At 36.4% G+C, this 25,806-nt stretch overlaps 1 protein-coding gene across 1 annotated transcript in view; it reads left to right on the forward strand.

Annotated features, from left to right (window-relative positions):
- The window catches only part of CDH7 (cadherin 7), a 127,071-nt gene that overhangs the window by 89,596 nt on the left and 11,669 nt on the right, over positions 1-25,806 (forward strand). The window contains exons 8-11 of the mRNA XM_004745610.3: positions 4,849-4,985; positions 5,816-5,937; positions 6,581-6,698; positions 9,783-10,034. Of these exons, the coding sequence (XP_004745667.1) occupies positions 4,849-4,985; positions 5,816-5,937; positions 6,581-6,698; positions 9,783-10,034 (629 nt within the window). The remainder of the gene's footprint in view (positions 1-4,848; positions 4,986-5,815; positions 5,938-6,580; positions 6,699-9,782; positions 10,035-25,806) is intronic.

Consider the following 25,806-nt stretch of genomic DNA (forward strand, 5'->3'; position numbering starts at 1 on the left):
GAGTATAGGAGGACCAAGATGAAGAGAGGCATAAGAAATGAAGATACACGTTGACTTTTCATTCATCAGTTAAGACATCAGTTTGACTTACAGTTTCAGGTAGGAGAGCATTGGGAAAAAGTAGAAAGAAGCTGAATTGGAGAATCGTAAGTGGCAGGGACCAAAAGCTTATTTATAGGTAATGTGGTATGTAACGGACGGACGGACGGCTCAGATGACGGCTCTGAATCTTGGCTCCATCAACAACCAACTGTGAGACTTTAGTATCCAGTACTGAAATACCATAATAAGAGTACCTGCTTGCCCTAGTTAGAAATTGTGCTTGGCTAGTAGCAACAAAGCTTAACACTAATGACTTCCTAATGAGAAGTCTGGAGCTATACACCCAAGGACTGACAATTTGGCAGTATAATGTCATCAAGGGCCTTGGCTTCTCATATCAAGCACTCATCACCTCATATTTACAAGATGGCTTTTGGACCTCTTCCCATTGTGTTCACGTCCCAGGTGAGATGGAGGGGAAGGGCTGAATTAGCAGCTCTGTCCTACCATTTCAGGAGTTTTTCAGTGATGCTTGACTCAACAACTTTCATCTCATTTGCTACCACTTCAAGACACCAATACCACATCTATATAGGAGACTAGCAAATAGAGATGTTCAGCTGAATACATGCTGCCTCTAAACAAAAGCAGGTTCTAGTAATAAGAAGTAAGCGCAAATGAATATGAGATACGTAAATAGTCGTCTTTGTCACACATGACCTTTCAGAGTTGAGGATGCAGGAAAAAATGCAAACTAGGCTTTAATGCTCAAGTCCTTCTGAAAATGGGAAAGTTCTGAAGGAGGGATAGACTGGGGAAAGGCTGATGCATGGGCTTTCGGATACACTGACATTGACTTTGAGCTGAAGATGCTGCAGGTACCTGGAGCAGTTGGTAGCTCTCAGGAACAGGATTGAGGCTAGATACTAAGATTTTCAGCTGCCTGACTAGTAAATGGGTAGACCAGAAGCTTTAATACTGTAGTGACAAAAATACAGAGGTGACCTCTCCAGTTGGTTACTCCAACATACATATATATATATGTATATCTATCTATCTGTCTCTCTCTCTATATATATATAGACACACACACACATACACACATATATATATATACAGAGGCAAGTTTTTCTTAGGCTGGAATTTGCAGAAACTAGAGGGATTGTTGTGAGTCCACAGCACCAGAAGATGCACTAATGTTCACTCTGGCATGTGATTAGAGAAACATCAATCCCCTCCCTTTCTGCTAAGCCTCTAGTTGACTCGGGCCATCAAACATCTCAATGCCAAGGCGAGTGGGTACAGAAGTACAATAAATGGGCTCGTCCAAACTTCATTAGAGTCTTACTTTTCTTTTAGCTCCATCAGTCCTCCTGTGAGACATGTGGTACCTCTGACTCGAAAGAGTACCCATATTCTTTATTTTTCTTGACTGAGGGATTGTTTTTCTCAGGTAACTTTATATAATATTGAATGCCTCATATCTAAGATCTAGTTTTTTTTGTATGTCTAGAGGGACTAGACATAGAAAATGAAAATAGGAAAATAGAAATAGAAAATAGGGAACTCCTTTAATTCTGGGTGACCCCAAGTCCTTGGGATTAAGAAGCATAGCCACCATCCAGAATGTTCTAGACAGTTTGTGTCCTCCATGTCCTTGCCCAATCTCCCATCTCTTCTCAAATGAACAGCTTATTCTATCCCTACATCTGCTCTGACTCCCTTTATCATTTCTAGGAGACCAATTTGTTGGTTTTCTCCTACGTATGTTGATAAGGAACAAAATGATGCAAGATTTAGGCTACAATGTGTGGTCCTGGGGAGTTTTGGAGAAACTGGATGCAAAAGTAAGAAAAACAAGTCACCAACCAATTCTAGCTTATTGGTTTGAGCAATCAAGTGATTGGTGGTATCATTTACTTGGAAAGAGTGGAGAAGGTGAAGGTTTGAGAGACAGCAGGAGTTGTAACTTCAGTTGGGACATGTTACATTTCAGTTCATGTTGTATAACCATGCGGTGATATTAAGCATATAATTCAATATATAAGTCTGGTGGCCAAGGAACTTTAATGTAGATTTGGGAGCAATCAAAAGTATAGGTTACTTAAGCTATGGGACTGTATAAATTTCAGAGGGAAAGCATTTTTATATAAAGAAGAGAGGAGGACCGCACAGGAGAGTTTTCAGAGAGTTTAAGTAAAGAGAAGTTATGAAGAGGAACGTGAACCAGCCAAGGTGACTGTAAAGCGCGGGCAGTGGTGTAGGAACACAGAGAATATGTGGTACTGACAAAGGCAGATGGAGACTATGTGTTAAGGAGGAGTCAGTGGTCAGTCATAGTATATTTGAATGAGAGAGTAAGAAAAGAATAGAGGTGAGCAATGGACTTGATGATATAAAGGCCAACAGTGAACTAGACACACATGAGGAAATGTGTTTTTTAAAGTAGAAAACATACTTGCTTTCAATTCAAATAATGTACAGAGGAAAATATCTTATTCCAAGGAAAAACATTTTGAAAAGGTCAGAGCAGATGGGATGTGCAGAATAAGTCTGATTTTGATACAAATAAAAACACTTAAGCTATAATAAAAGGATGGGAAAAAAAGAAGGTATAGAGGAACTCAAGTAAGATTTATTTTTCTCATACCCTGTATACCACAAATCTTAGAAGTGTGAGTACATTTTGTTTGTACTGCATTATCATTTCAAACAATTTAATTTTGTTTTTCTTCAAAACCCTCAACTCTTCTGTGGAATGCATCATCAGAATCTTCCATGTTGCTATCAACCCCTAAATATACAGTTATCATATTAATTCATTGAAGATTTTAGTTCCTGCCCATAGTAACTCCTGACATGGTGATTGGTAACTGATTGAATTATACCAATGACTCATTAAACATGCTGATCTTTCACTTTCTTGGTCTTCTTGACTCTGGTGATCTGTTCCTCTGCCTTGATTTAGTCTTAGGGTATTTTTTGTTGTTTTGTTTTGTTTTGTTTTAGTTTTTGTTTTTTGTTTTTATTTGACACAGAGAGAGAGAGAGGGATCACAAGTAAGCAGAGCAGCAGGTGGGGGCGGGGGGGGGGGAGCAGGCTCCCTGCTGAGCAGACAGCCCAACCCAGGACTCTATTCCAGGACCCTGGGATCATGACTTGAACCGAAGGCAGAGGCTTTAACCCATTGAGCCATCCAGGCATCCCAGATTGAGTCATAGGTTTTTAAAAACATACTCTTGAGTTGTCAGTCATCTAACATACGCTAGTACTGAAAATTTACCTCAAGGATCTCATTCTCTGTCTACCACTTCTCACTCCAGCAATTCTGCAACCTGATGCTATCAGAATCTTCTCGATATCAGTCTGTTTCCCCTTATTTCCTTAACTCTTCCTTATGAACCATACCATGGGCCTTCATTATTAGCACTCCTGTGTACATGCCCCTATCATCTGTACCCCCCCTTTCCACTGTCCATGACTAGTCAAATCCAACCCAGTGCTCTTTGTGCACCTTCAAACACATGTATGACAACAGAACAAGACAGATAGGCAGGATGACTGGTCTCGCATTGAACTGATGAACATAAAATGCAAATTGGCAATTCACAATGCTTAGCCATCTCATTATACATCCCTTCGTCTGTGTACACGTGTGTATTTATATATATATATATTTTTTTTCTGTCCCTTCTAATAAATGACTTCTCCCTCCTTCTCAAAATGTTTTCTCTTCTTTGCTCTCTCAGCTGATAATCTTATTTCATGTGCCATCAAGAAAGTAAAAACATCAGAAAATAAGTTCCTAATACTCTTATCACCTAAACACCTATTGCTGGACAAAGACAGTAGTTGTTGGTTTATGGTTAATTTTCTAATATTTTCTGATACCTCCTCTCTCCTTGCTATATTTGCTCTGTCTAGAATTTTATAATACAGCAGACTAGAAGTAGATGTTTCTATTTAATAATAGTAGTTGGAGAACTATGGAAACATAAAATACATTCTTAAATTGGATATGTGTTGGCTTATCTGTTCTTTTGTGTGTTTTTAAATAAGATTTCTTCACTCAACTAGAACCACTGGGGGTGAGGGTGTGGTGGTTTGACATAGTCATTAATTAGAGGTGGATGAATTTTGTGTATGGAACAAATAACAGCATAATGGAGTTAGAATATAGGTGGAACAGTCATTTTTTCACTAGTATTTGGATAGCAGATATTTTGAGAAAATGCTTCTCTACACCAAAATATTCATGTAATTTTAGGGGTTCTACCTTGAAACATATCTATGGAATCCCAGTCAAGATCCTAAATGAGAGATTTTTTGAAAGTTAGGGGATTAAGATCAGACTGGTGTTGTCAAGACAAAAGATGTTGTCTGTTGCCTATATCTGTTGCTAAGTGTATGTGAATGGGCAAGATGCCTATATCTGTTTCATTTTAGAAGGACCTATGAACGTGACAAGGGCTACTAAATCTATTGTAAATGATTTTGCAGAGTCAAAATAATAATAAAATAAATTTGAAGTTTATTAGTTCAACAATCCACTGTGAAGATAACTATACTAAGGTGTTTATTTTTTACTGACAGAAAAGCAAAAAGTTTACTGACAAGCAGTTAGGAACTGAGTATAACATTGGTGAAATTTTAAACTAAGCATGTATTTATGTTACTAATATGACAGATTGTGGAATCAGCAGGATTTGGTGGTTGGCTATGCAATTAATGAAATAAATTTAGCAAACTGTAATCAAACAAATATTGAAGGTTTTTTTTTTCTTTCTTTTTTTAATGTTCAATTAGGTATTCAATTGACAGAAACACAGACTTGGAGAGATACTTTAATATTGATGCCAACAGTGGAGTTATTACAACTGCCAAATCTTTGGATCGAGAGACAAATGCTGTTCATAATATCACAGTTCTTGCGATGGAGAGCCGTAAGTTGTAAGGTTGAACATTAAATGAGGATGGAGGACTTTGAGAGTACAGAATGGGCTGTCGTTGAGGTGGTAATTTCCACTTGAGTTCTATTACGTGCCTATCTGAATTGATCAAAATCTTGAAAATCCTTAATTTCAAGCTGAGAAATATATTTATATTCCTTAACTTTATTTGCTAATACGCACAAAGTTAAGGAAAAGAGATTGCTATAAAGTAACAGGCCTGAGTTACCTTCAGGGAGCTCACTATTGTTTCATAGTTTTATTTCATAAGCTGCATTTATGCTGGTATAGAGTTAGTCCAGTAGCTTACAAAAAGTACTAACTTGATCCCTAACAATACACACATATATGCATATTGATATTGAACTAATTTTAGCCCCTGATAAGAAAAATATTGAAAGAGGGATGCATAGATATGTTATGCATATTATCTCTATATATAGTATATGTGCATGGATAATATGTATATATGTGTATAGTCATACAAATTTGTACTCTAGCCTCAAAGAATATTGAAATTCATGGTTTATTAGTCCTCTTTTCAATGATTTTCTCATCAGGGACTCAAATAAAGCCACACATGTACTATACATACGTATGGCGTTTGGATCAAATTTTCTGTTGCTCCCTTTGAAGTCTTTAGTGTTATGTTTCTAGATTTCATTTATGGTTTGGTCATTTTCTTATTAGAATCATGACTTAGAGAGGCAAACCATTTCGGCTGAGGCTAATTGTTTTTCAAAGGAGTTGCTTGAGGAAGACAGCAATGAAATAATAGCTTTACTCTCAGAGTACATGATAAGACAAATTTTCCTCTTTATTAGAGAATCCATCTCAAGTCGGAAGAGGCTATGTGGCCATCACTATACTTGACATCAATGACAACGCCCCCGAATTTGCTATGGACTATGAGACCACTGTGTGTGAGAATGCCCAGCCAGGGCAGGTAAGAGCTTTCTGCACACCAGCTTCCTAGCTTGTGGTTTCTTTAAAAATATCCAGTAGCAGTTACCTTTGAAATTCTGCCAGCTTTAAGATAAAATGTAATCAGCACATCTCAGCAAAACTAACACTTTGATGTGTAGCATAAACTAATATTGAAGGAACTTTAAAATTCTGGTTTAATTGGGATGATGAAATTTCTCAGGAAGAAAGGGCAACATGGTGAAAGCCGTGGTAAACGGTAAAGGGCTTTGATTCCTTTAAGGAAAAATCTAGCATATGATGCTTGATTGGCCTGCCCCCTGTTTTACACAGCAGGAGTTATGTACCTTGAACTTCTAAGAACTAAGTAGGGTTTAATCTTGGTGTGGCTTGTTCTGCTCATCCATTTTGTTTGGTGTTTTGGGGCATGTGCTGGGCTGGTACAGCTTATTTCTCAGGTTCATAAAAGTAAATGCAAACATGAAATTTCAAAGGGACATGATTGGTTTTTCAGAGCCCTTTTTAGATTGGGTTCATAGTAGTACATCTGGTCCAACCCCCAAGGAGGATGGTATTTGTTATAAGGTATAAAATTGCTCTGTCCTGTCATACAGAACAGCAGGGCACAGCAACATGCTTTCATGCTTTTTAATTCTCTATCCTAGGTTATCCAGAAGATCAGTGCTGTGGATAAAGATGAACCATCCAATGGACACCAGTTTTATTTCAGCTTGACAACTGATGCAACAAATAACCACAACTTTTCATTGAAAGATAACAAAGGTAAAGTATTATTATTATCACCAGTGGAGGCAGCAGGTACAGACTCTCTAAGCAACAACTTTTTCTTGCTCAGGAATGCTGATTATGGACACACACACACACTAGCAAGGACATTAATTAAAGGGCAATGAGCCCCTCAAGTAATTTTTATCTATGGATTTGCTGTCATGAAGAAGCAGCTGCTAGTTAAATCATTTCAGGCCTAAATCCAAATAGGGGAGAAGCCAGATCCATCTCTCTCTGACTTTTCTTCTAGACCTTTGAGAGCCAGCTAAATTTGTTAATAAGACTGTACTACATAGTATAACTTGAGACATTAGGAAAATAATTGGTATTTCCTGTTTGATATCAACCTAAATCAACTTTGACTTAAGATTTTCAATAGTAGCATCAGTTATACTTTTGTTTTTAACAAAAAATAGAAGTAATCCATGCAAATAATTAAAAGATATATTCCTGATTCAGGGAAGTAAAAAAAAAAGAACAAAAGAATTTCCTGTCACCCTAAATTCATTTCTCTGCTTCAAAAGTAAACACACACACACACACATACACACACACACATACATACACACATTTTTGCTTAAATATGTATTTATATGCACACACACAGAGACACACATAATAGAATATTTACATTTTATAAATATATATAGACTGATATAGGCATATATATTTTATATATAAATATATGTAGATAATTATATATATAATGATATCTATATATCATCATATATCAATATATATATCATCAATATATATATAATCAATAAATCTCTCTATATATATATCATCATAGGCAACACATGGACAATTATAAGAACTTTTAAAGTAGGAGAACCTGCTGTTCTATAATTTTTAATTTATATATTCAGAGGTGTTTTCATTCAAGGTATTTATTTTAACAAAAGGGCATTTGCAACTGAAAAATATACAGAGAGAGGAGTATTCCCCAACAATACAGAAAATGTAATTCCTTTGAGTTGAATATGTGAGTCAGCTTTCAGGATAAAAGAAAACCTGTAGAAATAGATTTTCTAGTCAAACACCGGCTCATCTAAAAAAGACTTATTCAGAAGGTGGATATTATAAGTGCTTTTTGCCTGAAGCTGCCATCTTCTTTAGTGCAGAAAATCCAACTTTGACCTCAAAAATTCAATCTGAAAATAATAGTTTTCCTGACCCCACTCTCTGCTTAAATGAGAATACTATCTTGTCCCTTTAGTAATATAAAAGGAAGAGCATTCTCTATGTGGGTAATCCCAGACTCTCTGACTTAATCATATTTGGGACAATTCTCAGCACTTTGATTCATCCAGCACAAGTGTAGAGAGGGGATTTTATGACCTTGCCAAGAAGAGTCTGAATATTTCCCCCATGTGTCATCCTATCCAGTACCACCACGATGGTTGGACAGCACATGCACTAAAATGTATGGATTTATGGGACATCCCCACTGCTGCACAATTGAAAGATTTCCCTAGGTCAAGACCAGAGCTCTGGAGCATGTACCTTGGAGGAAAACATGTAGGAAGAAAAAGAAGATCAGTTCTTATATCGGCTTCCATGCTAGGAACTGCGTAGATAACATGATGAATTTTATGATCTCCTTCCCAAACATAGGGCTTTCTTTCACATATTGGGCATTTAGGCACATGTTCCACAATCCAGTGTGTGTGTGTGTGTGTGTGTGTGTGTGTGTGTGTGTGTGTACCTGCATGCGTGCTATTTGATACCAATCATGTTAGATTACAATTCAACAGCTCTGAAAAACTTTGTGTATCAAAACATGAATACATGTATCGTAATGATTGGGATGCAAAGAAATAGACGTGTGTATTACTATTAAGTGTATAGAAACATACTGAAAACAATATCCTCCAGCAACTCCCTGTGTAGATTTTTAATGAACACCACAACTTTAAGTCTTAAAAGATTTGTTTACAGAAAAACTTACCAGATGGAACCTGAAAATCAACAGTTTTATTCTTGCCACTTCTATAACTGAAGGTTATATGTTTTCTCCAGGGTCCTGTGAGCTTCCTGTTTTGTGCTCTTTGGACCAGGTAGATTTCAGTTTGCTCTTTCATTGGAGCATTGTTAATTCTTTTACGATAAACACTGGATAAATATCTTTCTGATAGCTTGGAAAGGAGGCACATATTAAAGTACACTAGATGAAACTATGATCCTATTTTCCTTCTTCATGTTTTAATTGCTGTAAATTTAAAGAATCACATAAATTCTCTAATTAATTAAGATGTAGCTGGGTAAATTGCTAGTAGACAAAAAAAAAATTATTTCTGGTATAGAAATCACAGTTATGTGATACAGACTTACTGAGCACTGATAAAGATTTCATAATTAAATGTTAGATAAAATAGAATATTGAATATAAATTAAACACAAATGACCTATTTTATCACTGATAAAATGTTTATATACATGGGGTGTGGGTAACAATATATACCAATATGGACTTTGAAAAAACTACACAAAATTCCTTTCCTGAATATCTATGTTTATGTCATTCAGATAAAGCTGGATTATGTTATTTTTCTTATTTCTATATTGGGTTTGGAACTTGTCAAGGAGGGGATGGATTGGGATTTTTTATTTTTGCTATCTGATGATGCTGCAAAAGTATTTATCCTTTTAGTTTGAATCATCCTCTTTGTAAGTGTGTGATTTGAAATTTAGGAGGAAAGGGTGTACTCTCTATGATTTTTACTAAGTTGCAGTTAAGTGATGAATAAAAATTTTCATATTCAGACTCTTGCCAAGTCTGATCTCATATTCAGTTTTATTTGATATCTGTTTCCTTTGGTCATAACTGTGTAGCATGATGTAAATACATTAAAATGTATTAAAATTAACAAGTACTCTGTAGTAGAGCTCTCTGACAAGACACTTAACAAAATGACTTAAATCATATCAATTTGTGTGTGTGTGTGTGTTTCTTCTAGAAGTTTCTAATCCCTTTCACCTATTTCGCCCAGCTCCCCACCCCCTTAAATCAGGTAAGTTTGGCAGGACTGAGTCCATTAGAAATCTTGTGTTACACATTTATTTTCTCTGTCTTAGACAACACAGCTTCCATTCTCACCAGGAGAAATGGCTTCCGGAGACAAGAACAATCTGTTTACTATCTGCCGATCTCCATCGTCGACAGCGGATCGCCTTCCCTCAGCAGCACCAACACCCTCACCATCCGCGTCTGCGACTGTGATGCCGATGGGATCGCTCAGACCTGCAATGCCGAGGCCTACGTTCTACCCGCCGGCCTCAGCACAGGAGCCCTGATTGCCATACTCGCCTGTGTCTTGACATTGCTGGGTAGGTACTGCTTCCAGGGTTTGCGCCGTAAGAGCAATCGCACCGACCATACAGCATGACCTTCTCTTTTCTTTTGCTGATGGTACCTTTTTGAGAACATGTGCGAGTGTTCTGTTCGATGGGGTTTCCTTCAATGAGCCATGTTCCTTGGCCCCACTTTCCAATGGTATATTGAAAATACAACTCGGAAAAAATAATTTCATTTTTAAAACAATAGGGAAGATAAGTGACTGTTTAAATTTGATTTTTTTTTTCAAATTTACCATGTCACAGCTATTTGTGTTAAAATACCCTACAAAGGAGATATATTAGACCAGAATCTTTTCTATGTTGTTTTGATAATGTGATTACTTCAGAAATTATAGCTTTATATCCCCCCTCTTTTCAGAAAAGATTTAAGGTAGATTTTAAAATTATTCACAAATTTGAAAAGATTGTAATTTTAGGAATGTAAAAGTTATAATTTCCCAAGAATTAACATATTTAATTATATTCTCCATGATTACTTTATTGCATGGGTAAATAAGATTTATAACTTATGTTAGAATTAGTTTTATAGGAGATTATGCAGTACCCTTTTAAAAATTGGGAGACATCCAACACGGGCATTGGGTAATGGGTTTATGGTTTATTCCTTAGCTACATTGTCTTTCAGAGTAGAACTTCTTACATCAAGGACAACAAGCGTTTAGTATTACATCTGAGACCATATCGTGTGTTTTCTTAGGGTCTAATATAATTTGTGAACCCATTTATAACATATTTTTGTAAAAGCTGGATTTGGCAATGTGAGTCTTCACTGTGTAATGTTTAAAAACAAGTTTTATGAAGTTAAGTAAACCTAACTTTTATTACAGCTCCTAACATACACTAGCTTTTCACCAGAGGAACATTATAAAGCTGGCTACTTAATCTAGAAGGGTAAAATAATAGAACTAGACTGTAAGGTTGTTGTAAAAGTTAAATGAGATAATCATGTGCCTACCGTATAGCAGACATACAGTAACTTTTAAGTGTTATTGATGAAGTGAATTCTCAATCTATTAACCAAGCTAAGACTTCGTCACTAATATACTGTAAATGATTCCTACAAATGGAAATGACTGACTTCAATAACCAGCTAAACAGATAAATCTAGGAAGGAAAAAACTTTTTTTTTTTTTTCCTAATACCTTCACACAGGTGGCAGAAAGTCTCAAACTCATTAGAACTGGTAAGTAATTCTCAGTTAAAGCCTGATTAGAATAGAATACAAAAGACTGGAGTAAGTTTTGAAAAAGATGGAACCATTGCAAAGGCAGATGGTGTCTGGATGACTTTTTGAACTTAACCTGGCCAGTTATCACAGACAATTTAGATTACGGAGTACTTCAAATGAGTAAGATAAAATTGAATTCCTCACAATTTAATCATACCCAACAATTAATTACCTTTGATTTCTTTTAAAGTTGTCTATCTAATGACGCCTACTTCATTGTTAGAACATACCTAAGGATTCCTTGCAAGTTAGGTTGCTTGTTGGTTCTAATTAAGAATCATTACTTAGCTGTCCCTGAAAATAAGTAAAATAGTCTTATAGATTTCATTCTTACATATGATATGTAAGGATATGTGATTGTGTGTGTGTGTATGTTTGTGTGTGTGTGTGTACACATTTGTCTCAGGGTATGATCATAGGTTTTTGTGGATTTCATCAAAATTTAGTTATATTTGAGCATTTTCCTCCAACAGATATCAGATTAGGAATATCTCTTCCACTTCTTAGGACAAGGTGTTTATGTCTTATATTTTACTCATTTTTAAAAGTTTCTCCAAGTCTACAAAAACATAAGTCAAAACAGAGCCTACTGTGCTTCAATTCATTTGTGAACTACTGGCTTTCATTTCTCAGTGAGGACTTGGCTCAGTAATCAGTATGTTTCTGTTTAGAATTGAGTCTTTTTATGCCGTATTTCCTGAGTCTTTAGAAACAGAGGATCAGGACTTTGCATTTTTGTTAGGTTCTGTCTCTTCAATTACAGACTCTGGGTTTTCACACAACATGTGCCAAAGCCAGCATGACTGAGTGTTTGGGTGGGGTGGTTGGGTGGGAGACACAGCCTCACATGGGTCATGACTCCTAGTGTACACAGGACTCATACTTTATACCTTAAGAAGTGAGGTGGATTTTATTCCTAGACACTAGATAACAGGATTTGTAACTCAACCTTTTAGGCTTTTAAATAAATATTGCTAGAAAAAAGCAAGGTGGGCTGCCTTGGTTCAGTCGTTAAGCGTCTGCCTTCAGCCTAGGTCGTGATCTCAGGGTCCTGGGATCGAGTCCCACATCAGGTTCTCTGCTCAGTGGGGAGCCTGCTTCTCCCTCTCTTTTTCAATCTCCTCCCCTGCTCATGGTCTTTGTCTCTCTCTCTCTCTCTCCCAAATGAATAAATTAAAAAATGGTTTTTTAAAGGGGGGGGGCAATGTAAAGGGGTGGAAATAGGGCGGGACTACTTGAGAATCTAGTTCAATCTAAGGATGAAACTAGAGAAACTTGGGCTTTGAACCCCTAGGAAAAGGTGCTTCCCTGTATGCCAAGTTTGTTTTCCAGTAATGTTGCAAATTAAAGCTATTTGTAAGAGAAGAGAAAGGAATGCCCTGAAGTTTCCAGAATATTCATGCTGGAAGGCATAGAAATCAATTCTAGCCCAAACCTCTGCACTTTTCAGAGAGGGAAAAGGAAGTACAACCGGGTTCGAGGATTTCAGGAAGTCGTATACCAAGTTAACGGCCAGGTTGCCTCCTTTTCATCAATCACTGTTTTTAGATGAAACGACAAAGAAAATACACCTTGAAAATGTGTTTTTTTCAAACTTGTTCATATGTAGTCCTTTCTCAAAATTGAAAAAATCATGTTCTATGAAGCTGGTCATGTCAACTGCATGTTAGTTTCCTTCTAACTTTATGGGTGAACCCTTTCCCGAGTTTTCTCCCATCCCGAGTTTGTTCTCACCCTTTCAAATTTATTTGTATTCTCTAAATGGAAGATGATCCCAAACTGAGAACCCAAAGTTTCCTTTACTTACATTGAATACAACTTGAATGGGAGAGATTGTGGTCATAGTCCATGTTCATGATAAAGTTATCAGTCAGATGAAATTATTTTGCAAGTAGACACATTTCATCTGTATATGGCAAGATACTTTAGTATTCTAACGTTCGACTAAATATTTTGTTCGGACACCAGTCTTTAAGATTTTATTTATTTATTGAAGAAGAGAGAGAATGCAAGCAAGGGGAAAGGCAGAGGGAGAGAGAGAGAATCATAAGCAGGCTTCATGTTCGGCAAAGAGCCCAACATGGGACTCCACCTTATGACTCTGATATCATGACCTGAGCAAAAATCAAGAGTCAGAGCCTTAACAGACTGAGCCCCCAGACTGAGCCCTATGCCAACACCAGTTTTTTTCTGCATGTTTATCATATTGAATTCATAATTGTGAACATACATGGTTATTTTCCAACCAAGCTGAATGCACTTCAGAGAAAAACAAATCCAGGGCACCTGAATGTGGCTCAGTTGGTTAAGTGCCTGCCTTCCACTCAAGTCATGAACTCTGGGTCCTAGACCAAGCCCCCTTGTAGTCAGGCTTCCCGCTAAGCAGGGGGTCTGTTTCTTTCTTTCCTTTTGTCCCTCCCCCCAGTTCTTTTGCTCTTCCTCTCAAATAAATAAAATCTTTAAAAAAAATGTATGAATGACTAACACTAAATCATTACTTCAGTGGATTTTGAGAAATGAGCAGAAAGAATTTCAGTTGTTTTAAATGTTTCAATATTAAATATTGCACATCGATCCAGAGAATATTATAGCTGTTTTCTTTGTTAGTTTCTTAGTTAGCAGGTGCACACTAAAATTGTCACTGAATTTACTATATTAAGTTTTGTTTTTCCATATTTAGACTTTTAGTTCCAAGTAACTGATGTCATATAACATCCCCTCTAGCTCTCTGCTCTTTAGCCACAACTGGGATTAGTTAGACTGGCCCCACTTCAGGTTTAATAAATCATTTGTGGAAAACACTGCTTGCTACATGGGATTCAGGTTCTTGCCCTGTGTCCAGGGTGACCAGCTTGACATTCCGCTGTCATGCATCTTTGCACTTTTCTTTTCTTTTCTTTCCTGGTCCACAGAGTGCTGAATCATGTTTGCTCCTCTGTTACTATGGCCACTCATGATTATGTTCAACAGGAAAATATTTTCCTAGTTCTCTAAGTGATAGTATTACATATATATGTATATTATATATATGTATGTTACATGTATATATATTTACTTAGGTAATACTAAGTATACTAATACCTATTATACTAATAGGTAATACTAATACATACATACACATACACACACACACAAGATTGATCCCCATCATAATCTATAATGATAGTCCTAGTGATATTAAAGGACAGAAGTGGCTAATTTATGGTAGCACATATGTTCCTCTTTCAAACAGGTATAAGCTAAGTAAAAATTAATTACATTTAATAAGCTCATACTAAGTGCTAGACATTAGCTAAGTGCTTTATGAGCATGGTCTAATTTAATTCTCACAACGTCTTTCCAGGCAGGTATTAAATAGTATTATGCCCACTTTTTATACGAGAAAACTAAATTAGAGGAAACACGCACAAAGTTCCAAGTTGTCACAGCCAGGACCCAAACACAAGCGGGGCTGCCTGCTGAATGTCCTTTATAAGGTATTTTTCCCTATGTGTTTTCTAATAGGAGAGACTTGTGTGTCTCTGGGAAATGCCTGTTGATCTGTGGGTATCACAGCCCAGCACTGCCAAGGTAGAGCTGGCAGAATCTTTGATCTGCTTTACAAAGCAGGTTGATCACTTCTTTGGCTCTGAATGTCTAATTTGCAGTATCCTCCAACTACTTCCAACCTTGAGAGAACACATCAAGAATTATAGATGATAAATTTGAGATTATACTTCATTACGACCAAAATATATGCTATACCAATTCTCTTTGGACACACAATATTCTTTATGCTTAGGTCAGTTTTGTGTCTGTCTTGACAATCAAATTCTAACTGCCACATTTAATGGAGAGGAAATCCGTGATACTTTTCTGGGGCAAGGGGAAGCTCAGTTTTGTTTGTAATGTAATGTTTTGCTGTCTCGAGACATGGAAAGCAGCATCCCTTTTGTGCAGATGATTCGCAGAACTCTGGGATGGACACATTCCTCTAACAGACTGCTGACATTAGAAATTTGAGTAGAATTATTAAATCCTGAACAGTTTTCCTACACCCTTACCTCTCCTCCCGACTTAGTCCCCACTTTCATGTTTTTGAAGGGGAAACAATCACACTTTGCTTTTTTCTTCCATCTCCCACAGCCAATCAGTCTCCCCAAAATATGAAATTTTACTTTGTTGACTCTTGAATCTGTGCCATGCTCTCCCTTGATGCCGCACCTGATTTTGACCCAAGTCTATCGTTGCTCTCCTGAGCTGCCCATCTCTACCAGATCCAATCTACCAGCATCCCAGGCAGACTGAGTTTCTCCACAGCAAATGTGACTGTGACACACGCCCGCTTAAAAGAAGATTTCCATGGCCCCCGTGGTCCACAGATGAAAATCACAGACTTTCTATGCTCTAACTGCCCCCTACCATTTCAACCTGCAGCCACATTGCAGAGCTGCTCTTTCTCAGACTCTTCCTGCTTTTGTCTTACCTGCTCGTACGTGACTTGCTCCTTCTGCCTCGAACACCTTTGCCCCGATTTTCTTCAGTGTCCAGGTTGGGTGCTGTTCCTGCGTGCCCCAGAGCACCTTTTGTATACCAGAGCGTCCTTCATGGCTGACTCACCTGTTTCATTAGTTTGTATATCTGCTCCAGCAGACTCCTGCTTTTGGAGCCAGGGGCTGAGTATTATTTTATCATTATGTACATAGCCATAAAAGGCTGATGTGACATGGAAAGGGCATGTTACACCTACATTCTGAGTGAGACCATGGATGATTTGAATGTATTCGTTAGCAGGAAAGAGGGTTTGATTTTATTATCCATAAATAGTATCTCCATTACAGCCAGACCTTCCCATTTCCTAAGATTATATGATTTTAGGGCATTTTGTCTGAAATCCAGCCTCTTTATTTTTTCTCTATGAAGTAGATATGGCACACAATTAAAATATTGACATTATATTTTTGAGTTAATAGCCCTGCATATCTACAAGGGCTCAAGAAAAAATAAATCTGAATATATGATTTTCCAAATCTATCTAAAGGTAGAGAAAATACTGCAGTATTTCAAAGTCAATGCATTTGTTGTTAAAATTCAGCTTCAATTTTAGTCAAAAATGCTATAGTTGTTATCTACTTTACCTCATGCCCATGCTTAGATTGTATCAAATATAAATTTTCATTTATTCTTTGGGGCTATAAATAATAGAGTAGGTTCATAAGTACAAGTTCAAATTCTGGCCTTTTGTGACTAAGGATCTGCATATATCTCCGATTCTACAGCACATAGATCCAGACAAAATGACAAGTTGAATTCTCTCACCCTTTACATCTTAGCTTAGATGTCACTTCCAATGACATCTGTCTTTGATCATCAGACTGCACTAGCACCCCTGTATTTTTCCTATCATTTCACTTTTTAAAACATAGATTATTTCCTTGCTTGAGACATTTCAGAAGCATCAAATGTACTTACATAAAATCCAAATGGTTCTCATGGCCCACAAAGCAAGACATGTTCTGACACCTGCTCACCTCTTGAAGGTATCAGCCCGTCTAATCCTTCACTCACCCTGAAGGAAGAGCCACATCGCTGCCTTTCCCTTAGGTTCAAACATGCCTCTCTGTTACAAAAAGATTTTTCCTGAGTCCCTTCACCTGTTGGGCTCACACTATCCTTTTAGACCAGCTTCAGTCTTACCTACTTGGGGTGGGGAATGTCTCATCTACTAATTAGATTAAGCACAGTTCACCACCATTAGTCTTTGTCTTTTTAACTGAAGTATACCTGACATACAATATCCTATTAATTTCAGGTGTACATCATAGTGATCTGATATTTTTATATGAAATGATCCTCATGATAAATCTAGTTACCATTTATCACCATACAAAACTATTACAAAATTATTGACTATATTCCCTATCCATTACATTTCCAGGTCTTAAGGATTATAACTTAAGGATTGGACGACTTAGTCTCTCTTACCTATTTTGCCCACTTCCTATTAACTCCCTACTCTGGCAACCCACAGTTTATTTCCTGAGTCTGTTTCAATTTGTTTCTGTTTTTGGTTTTCTTTCTTTTTTTTTTTTTTTTTTTTTTGGATTCCACATATAAATAAAATCATTCAGTATCTGTCTTTCTCTGAGGATAATACACTCTAGACCCATCCATGTTGTTGCAAATGACAAGATTTCATTCTTTTTTGTGGCTGAATAATATTCCATTGTGTGTAGGTAGGTGTATATTTACATATACACGCATACATATATATGTATGAGAGAGAGAGAGAGAGGGAACACAAAGTATGGAGGTGCCTCAAGACATGTATGTCTTTGAATTGGTGCTTTGGTTTTCTTTGGATAAACAACCAGAAGTGGAATTACTCGATTTTATGGTATTTTTAACCTTTTGAGGGAACTCTGTACTGTTTTCCATAGTGGCTACACCAATTTATATTCCCACCAACAGTGTGCAAGTCTTTTCTTTTCTCTACACCCATGCCAACACTTATTTTTTTGTTGTTTTTTTGACAGTTGTCAATCTGACAGGTGCGAGGTAATCTTATGGATTTGAATCTGATTTCCCTGGTGATTAGTGATGTTAAGCATCTTTTCATGTTCCATGTTCCTGTTGGCTATCTGTATGTCTTCTTTAGAAAAACTACTATTCACGTTCTGTAACCATTTTTAATTGGGTTGTTTGCTTTTTTGTTTTTGATATTAAGGTATGTAAGTCCTTTGTATATTTTGGATATTAACTCCTAATCAAATACATGATTTGCAAATATCTTCTTCCATTCAGTAGATTGCCTTTTCATTTACTGATGTTATCCTTCATTGTGTAAAAATTTTGATGTATTCCCAATTGCTTCTTTTTTTTTTTTTTAATTAATTTATTTATTTGACAGAGAGAGAGATCACAAGTAGGAGGAGAGGCACGCGGAGAGAGAGAGGTGGAGCAAGCAGGCTTCCCGCTGAGCAGAGAGCCTGATGTGGGGCTTGATCCCAGGACCCTGGGATCATGACCTGAGCCAAAGGCAGAGGCCCAAGCCACTGAGCCGCCCAGACGCCCCTCCCAATTGCTTCTTTTAGGTTTTTTTGCTCTTGCCTTAGGAGACAGGTTCAAAAACATATTGCTAAGACCAGTGTCAAAGAGCTTACTATGTTTTCTTCTAGGGGATTTATGGCTTCAGGTCTTACATTCAAGTCTTTTAATCCATTTTGAATTTCTTTTTGTTTATGTTCTAAGAAAGTGGTCAGGTTTTCCCTGCACCATCCTCTGTAAAGATGGTCTTTTCCCTGTTGTATATTCATGTCTTCTTTGTCATAAATTGACCATAGTTGTGTGCATTTACTTCTGGCCTCTCTTTTCTATTCCATTGATTTATGTGTCTGTTTTTGTGCTAGGACCATACGGTTTTAATTGCTATAGCTCTCTAGTATAGGTTGAAATCAGGAAGCATGACACCTCTGACTTTGTTCACTTTCAGGATTGGTTTGGCTATTTGGGGTCTTTTGAGGTTCCATATACATTTCAGGATTCTTTGTTGTAATCCTGTGGAAACTAACATTGGTAATTCAAGGGATGACATTGAATCTGTAGTTTGCTTTGGACAGTACGGATATTTTAAAAGAATATTTTTCCAATCCATGAGTATGGTTTACCTTTCCAGTGACTTGAGCCATCCTCAATTTCTTTCATCAGTGTCATAGTTTTCAAAATACAGGTCTCTTACTTCCTTGGTTAAATTTATTCCTAGGCAATTTTTTAAAAGATTTTATCCATTTATCTTGAGAGAGGGAGAAAGAGAACAAGCTGGGGGAGGAGTAGAGGGAGAAAAAAGAAGCAGACTCCCTGCTGAACTGGGAGCACAATGCGGGGCTCAGTCTCAGGACTCTGGATCAGGACCCAAGCCGAAGGCAGACTGCTTAAGCATCGAGCCACCCAGGTGCCCCCTTAAGTAATTTTTTTAAATAAAATTGTAAATGTGATTGCTTTCTTCATTTCTCTTTCTTGGTAGCTTGTTATAGTATAGAGAAATGCAACCTATTTCTGTATTTTGTATTCAGTATTTTGTATTTATATTTCTAATTTTGTATTCTGTGACTTTTACTGAATTCATTTATTTGTTCTGGTAGTTTTCGGTGGAGTCTGAGGTTTTCTGTATACAGTATCATGTCATTTGCAAAAAGTGACAGTTTCATTCTTTTCCAATTTAGATGCCTTTTTCCCCCCTTGCCTAATTGTGGTGACTAATTGTGTTGAATAAAAATGGCCAGGGTGGGCATTCTTGCCTTGTGTCTTAGAGTAAAAGCTTTTAGTTTTTACCCTTAAGTATGATGTTAGCTATGGGCTTGACATACATGACCTTTCTTATGTTGAGGTGTGATTCTTCTATACTCACGTTGATTTTTTATCATACATGGATGTTGAATTATGTCAGTTCCTTTTTCTGCATCTAATGAGATCATATGATTTTTAGCCATCATTTTCCTTAATGTGTTATATAATGTTGATTGATTTGCAGATGTTGAAACATCCTTGGCATAAATTCCACATAATCATGGGGCATAATTTTTATATTTTTAAGATTTATTTATTTATTTGAGAGAGGAGAGGAGAGGGAGGGGTAGAGGGAGAGGGAGATAAGCAGACTCCCCACTGAGCAGGGAGCACATTACAGGACTGGATCCCAGGACACCAAGATCATGACCTGAGCCAAACTCAAGGGTCAGACGCTTAATCAACTGAACCATTCACGTGCCACGTGGGGTATAGTTCTTTTAACATAATGCTGAATTTGGTTTGCTAATAGTTTGTTGAGGATTTTTGCATCTGTTTTCATCAGGGTTATCGACCTGTAATTTTTTTTTTCAATATCTTTTGTTTTGGTATCAGGGTAATGATGGCCTTATAGAGGACTTGGAAGCAGTCCTTCCTCTTCATTTTCTGGAGAGTTTTTTGTTGTTGTTGTTTTTTAATTACTAATTCAGTATCGTTACTTGTAATTGGCCTATTCAGATTTTCTGTTTTTCCATAATCTCAAAAGTTTGCATTTCTAGGAATTTATCATTTTTTTCTAAGTTCTTCTATTTGTTGGTGTATAATTATAGTAGTCTGCTATGATCATTTTTATTTCTGTTGTATCATTTTAACTTCTTTTTCTGATTTTATTTGTATGGTTGTGTTTTTCTCTTGAAAACTCTGGCTAGACGTTTATCAATTTTGTTTATCTTTTCAAAAAAACCAGTTCTTAGTTATGCATTGATCTTTTCTATTTTTTAAATATCTAATGTATTTTCACTCAGATTGTTATCATTTCCTTTCTCTTCTAATTTTGGAATTTGCTTGTTAATATTCTACTACTCTTAGGCATAAAGTTAGATGGTTTATTTGGGATTTTACTTGAGGTAGACCTATATCACTATAAACTTTCAGAATTGCTTTTGCTGTATCCTGTGGATTTTGAAAAGCTGTGTTTTCATTTTTATTTTCATTTGTCTCAAGGTATTTATTTCCAACTTTGATTTATTTATTGACACATTGTTTAGTAGCATGTGCTTTAGTCCTCCACATGTTTTGTTTTTCTAGAAATCTTTCCGTGATTGATTTCTAGTTTCACACTACTGTGGTTAGAAAAGATGCTGGATATAATTTTAATCTTCTTGAGTTTATTGTAACTTGTTTTGCAGCTTAACATGTGATCTATCCTGGAGAATGTTCAATGTGCACTTCAAAAAAAATGCAGTCTGAAGTTTTTAGATGAAATGTTCTCTATATATCTGTTAAGCCATTTGGTCTAATGTGTTGTTTAAGGCCAATTTTTTTATTGATTTTTCAATCTGGATGATCTATTTTTTGATGTAAGTAGGTTGTTAAAGTCCCCCCGCTATTTTCCATTACTGTCAGTTTTTCCCTTTATGTCGGCTTAAATTTGCTTTACATATTTACGTGATCATATGTTGGGTGCATAGGTATTTGGAAATGTTAATATTGTTTATTTCATCTGATATGAGTCCTGATCCAGCTTTATATCCATTTTCATGGAATATCTTTTTCCACCCCTCCACCTTCAGTCTGAATGTGCCTTTAGATATAAAGTGAGTCTCTTGGAAGCAGCATATAAATGGATGTTGTTTTTATCCATTCAGCCACGGTATACTTTGTGATTGGATCATTTAGACCAGTTACATTTAAAATGTATTGATAGGTATATGTTTATTACTATTACTTATTGCTTTCTGATTGTTTTTGTAGTTCTCTGTTTCTTTCTGCTTTTGATTTCTTGTGGTTTGATGTTTTTCTTTATTTTTGTGTGTGTGTATCCGTTGTAGGTCTTTGGATTTGTTAGATTCTTTTGTGGGTTTGGTTTTGGTTAGGATGAGGTTCGTGTATACCAACATTATAAATGTAGCAGTCTGTTTTTAGCTGATAGTCACTTAATTTCCAGTGCATTCCAAAAAAGTACTACATTTGTACTCTCCCTCCCCCCCCCCCCACATTTTATGTTGTTGATGTCATATTTTACATCTTTTTGGTTTAATTTAGCACACAAGATTTTTAAGTGGCCGATCCATTGCCTTTATTATATATTTGGCTTTATTAGTGAGTTTTTTTTCTTTCATGTATTGTATTTTTAGTTATGGCCTTTTCCACTTAAAGACATTTTAACTTTTCTTGGAAGTCTGGTTTAGTGGTGATGAACTCCTTTAGTTTTTGCTTGTCTGGGAAACTAGGGATCTTGGGGAATACTGGGCTGCGGCTGCTTTAGTGGGATGCCTGGAGCTAGAGCTAGACCAGGTGTGAGTCAGTGTTTTAAATGTGGGTTTAAGTGGGGGATTTGAGGTACACTTCAGGAGTTACACACTATGCAATAATTGGTTCATTAAGGTAGTGAGATGAGTAAGAGGTAAATACAAGGAGGAAGTGAAGTTAGAGTTCAAGATGACCTGGAAGTTTCTGGTTTGGGTATTATTTTGAGAAAACACAAATTGAAACAGATTGAAGTTAATGGGTTAAAATCTGGGAAACTATATTTGGGTAGAAAGTTGTCTTTTTTTTTTTAAAGATTTTTTTTTTTATGTATGTGGCTGAGAGAGATCACAAGTAGGCAGAGAGGCAGGCAGAGAGAGAAGGGGAAGCAGGCTCCCTGCTGAGCAGAGAGCCCCATGTGGGGCTGGATCCCAGGCAGAGGCTTTAACCCACTGAGCCACCCAGGTGCCCCTGGGCAGAAAGTTGTTATAGTAAAATAAGTGATAGTAATAATTAAAAATTACAGTTTCCATGTATTAAGTATTTACTATATTCTGAGCAGCCCATATTGTTTTTGTTATCAGTAAAAATTACGACTAATCATTAATGTACATGGGAGATTTATATGTCAAAGACCTCACCAATTGTCATATACAGAAAATAGTTGAATTTTTGGATTTCATTGAGCTCATGTTGAAAGAGTATTGGGTGAAAAAGAAAGAAGCCACATACAGAATTTGAGAAATATTTACCCTAGGTACTACCTAGAGAAGAGCAGCCACCAGAGCATGATTTGAGAGGAGAGAGTAAAACTTTTTTTTTAAATTGTAAGAATTCCTGTAATAGTCTATTAATTCAAGAAAACTCACTTGTATTATTTTTCCTGGTTGAAGATCTATGTCATATATGATAGACTGACCCTGTAAGCTAAGGGCTGACTAATGCCCTTTGGATTGGGCAGATGTTAACAAGACCATTGATGACCTTAGTCTTGGAGGAATACTCCAAAAAACTCAGATTCTCTGGCTTCAGGGCAATCAGGATATAAGAATATAGAAATGTGAAATAGGCTTTTATAAAAAAGAAAAGTCAGTAACATTGAGTGTAATTGAAGATAAATCATGGATTGGAAAATTATCACTTAATGACCTATTTTTTTTGGTGAGAATATAGAACTCTGGTGTAGCTCCAGGCATGGAGAAAGTGGTGGGAATTTGGAAGTGACCCTGAAAAGAGCTGAAATATTTCTGTCATGGCTGTTTCTGATCTGAAGCCACCAACGTTCAAGTTCAAAATTAAAGAAAATTAGTGAAACTTAATTAGTGGCAAATGGAGAAAATTAACAGATTTTTAGTAATCTTTATGCAAATCAACAAGATCAAAAGATAGTGAGGAGTTGAAAAACAAAGGTATTGAAGGGCTAAGTTCTGCTCGCACATGGATGTGGATAATTATTTATAATATTTATAATATTCAACTTGGATACAGATTGTACTAGCAGATTTTTCATTTAAAGTAGGTCATTTTTCAGTTATACCTAATAGACAGTAATAATTGTAGTATAATAGTTACTTTGCTGTTCAATATGTCATTTGGCAATAAAATTTTAGAGCAGTATACCTTAAGATCACACAGAATTAAGATTTCATTTAGTCCAGAGAAATATATTATGATTCACAAGGGTTAACTACATATGTAATTTTAAAACTTCAGGTAGCCTCATTAGCAAAACTAAAAAGGAACAAAGGAAGTAAATGCTAATAAGATATTTAATGCAGTATTAACAAACCTATAATTTTAACATGTAATCTATAAAAATATAGTTTACATGAACAGTTTTAACATGAACAATTGTCTTGAACATCACGTCTATTTTAAACTAAAAGCACATCTCAGTTCATGTTTCAAATAGGGATGGCCACACTTCAGATGCTCAATAGCCACGTGTGGCTACCAGCTACCATGTTGGATAGTGAAGATTTAGACAGCCATTTTATTGACTAATAAGAAATTCTGATTATTCACAGAAACAGAGAGAAAATGGTATTTCTAGGTGACAGTAGCTTATCCTTCAAGTCTTACTGCACATCATCTCTTTTGTGAGACTTTCTCTGAGCAAACTGGCCAAAGCATACCTTCCCATACATATTTACCTAGCATGCATTATATTGCTATATAATCTGCTGCATCATATACTAGTTATATTTTCTTATATAAAATACTGAACTTCACAATGGCAAGAGTTACCTGCATATCTCCAACCCATACTATATTTAACAAATATGTTTTGAGTGCTTATTTATTATCAAGTATTGCTTTTTGTGCTCAAGATATATCTGTGGGGAATAAAATCACTGACCTTATAAGGATTACAGTTGAAAATCAATGCCCAGTAAAAAATGTTGAATCAATGTTGAATGTTGAAATGTTGAAAATCATGTTGAAAAATGTTGAATTAAGAGAAATTTAGGTTTTAACTTTTGGTGAGTCTCTAAATAGTAGGTTAAACTCAACAAAGTGATATTTAACAGTATTTAAGGTCTTGCAATTTGATTTAAAGCAAGAACTTTTTATAGAGTTTTAGGTTGGAAAAGAACTGTCTTGATAGTAGTTCACATAACTGAGTGGTTTTAAATGAATTGATTCAAAATTTGAAATAAAGGGAATAGTTTTTCTTTATTATAAGAAGACTTATCTAGCCGTAGTACCAATTTGTGCCACATCTGTGCAAATGTTCTGGGGACCAAAACTGAATATTGAGCATTCAGACATTTGCAAGCTTAGATAATTCATTGCCGAGGACTTGGGATAACAATCGGGCATTGAATTCAGCAGCTGAGAATACACTATAAGTACTTCTAGAACAAACCCGAATGACTTTTCAAGTGTCTGCTGTCTTCAAGAGAGTAAGACATTTGACGATGGAAGTTTGTTGGAGAGGGGGCCTCTTAATAATCATGACCAATAATGCTATGGTTAACCTCCAAGAAGTGTGTTAAGTGGGACTTGAAATACTTTAAAGAGGATTTAAGTAAAAATGGATGTGTATCTGTCACAGACTACAGTGATGCTGAGAATAGAAGGGTCCACTGCTGTAGAGTGTGCTGTGTGTTTTACACATCTGTGTTTTTCTTCGTCTTCCCTTTTATTTATTTCCGTTTGGGAGAATGGTGCTGTTCTGGTCTGCAGGCTCCTTAGTACCTGTGTACCTGTGTATGTGTGTCCTCTCTCTGAGTGAATTACATCATGATTTATAATACATTTATCTTTGTAAATACAGAGCTACCACGTTTGAGCTGCTTGGATGCAGAGATCCTCTCTGTTAAACAGTTTTGCCAATCACCAGCACTATTGTCTGCATGACTGGGAGACTGAAAATGCTGAATGTTAACGAACTGAATTACAACACAGAAATCGCAGTAGCATTGTAATTGCTTTCTTAACATCTTCTTTTCCCTTCTTCCTGAGTTCAGTCAGTACGATTTTTTAAGAGCATAGATAATCACGGAGGTGGTCCTTAAGCCACATTGGTTATCTCCCACCTCGTTCCCTCCTCCTCGGCCCTGTCAGCTCCAGCCTTTGCTGACTGCTCGTTTGTGCCAAGTATAATCTCCCCTATCACCTAGCCTCAGCCTGCAGGGGCACGTAAATCTGCCTTGTGTGGATCTGTTTCTTCTACTATAGACCTTTAAAAGATCATATTTTCTTCTTTGGGAATAATTATCATCGTTTTACTTTTACATTTAGTTCTTGCTATTTGATTAATAGCCTGCCCATGTC

Source organism: Mustela putorius, unplaced genomic scaffold (genome assembly GCF_011764305.1).
Source record: "Mustela putorius furo isolate JIRA1106 unplaced genomic scaffold, ASM1176430v1.1 tig00003858_pilon_pilon_pilon, whole genome shotgun sequence".
Classification (NCBI taxonomy): Eukaryota; Metazoa; Chordata; class Mammalia; order Carnivora; family Mustelidae; genus Mustela; species Mustela putorius.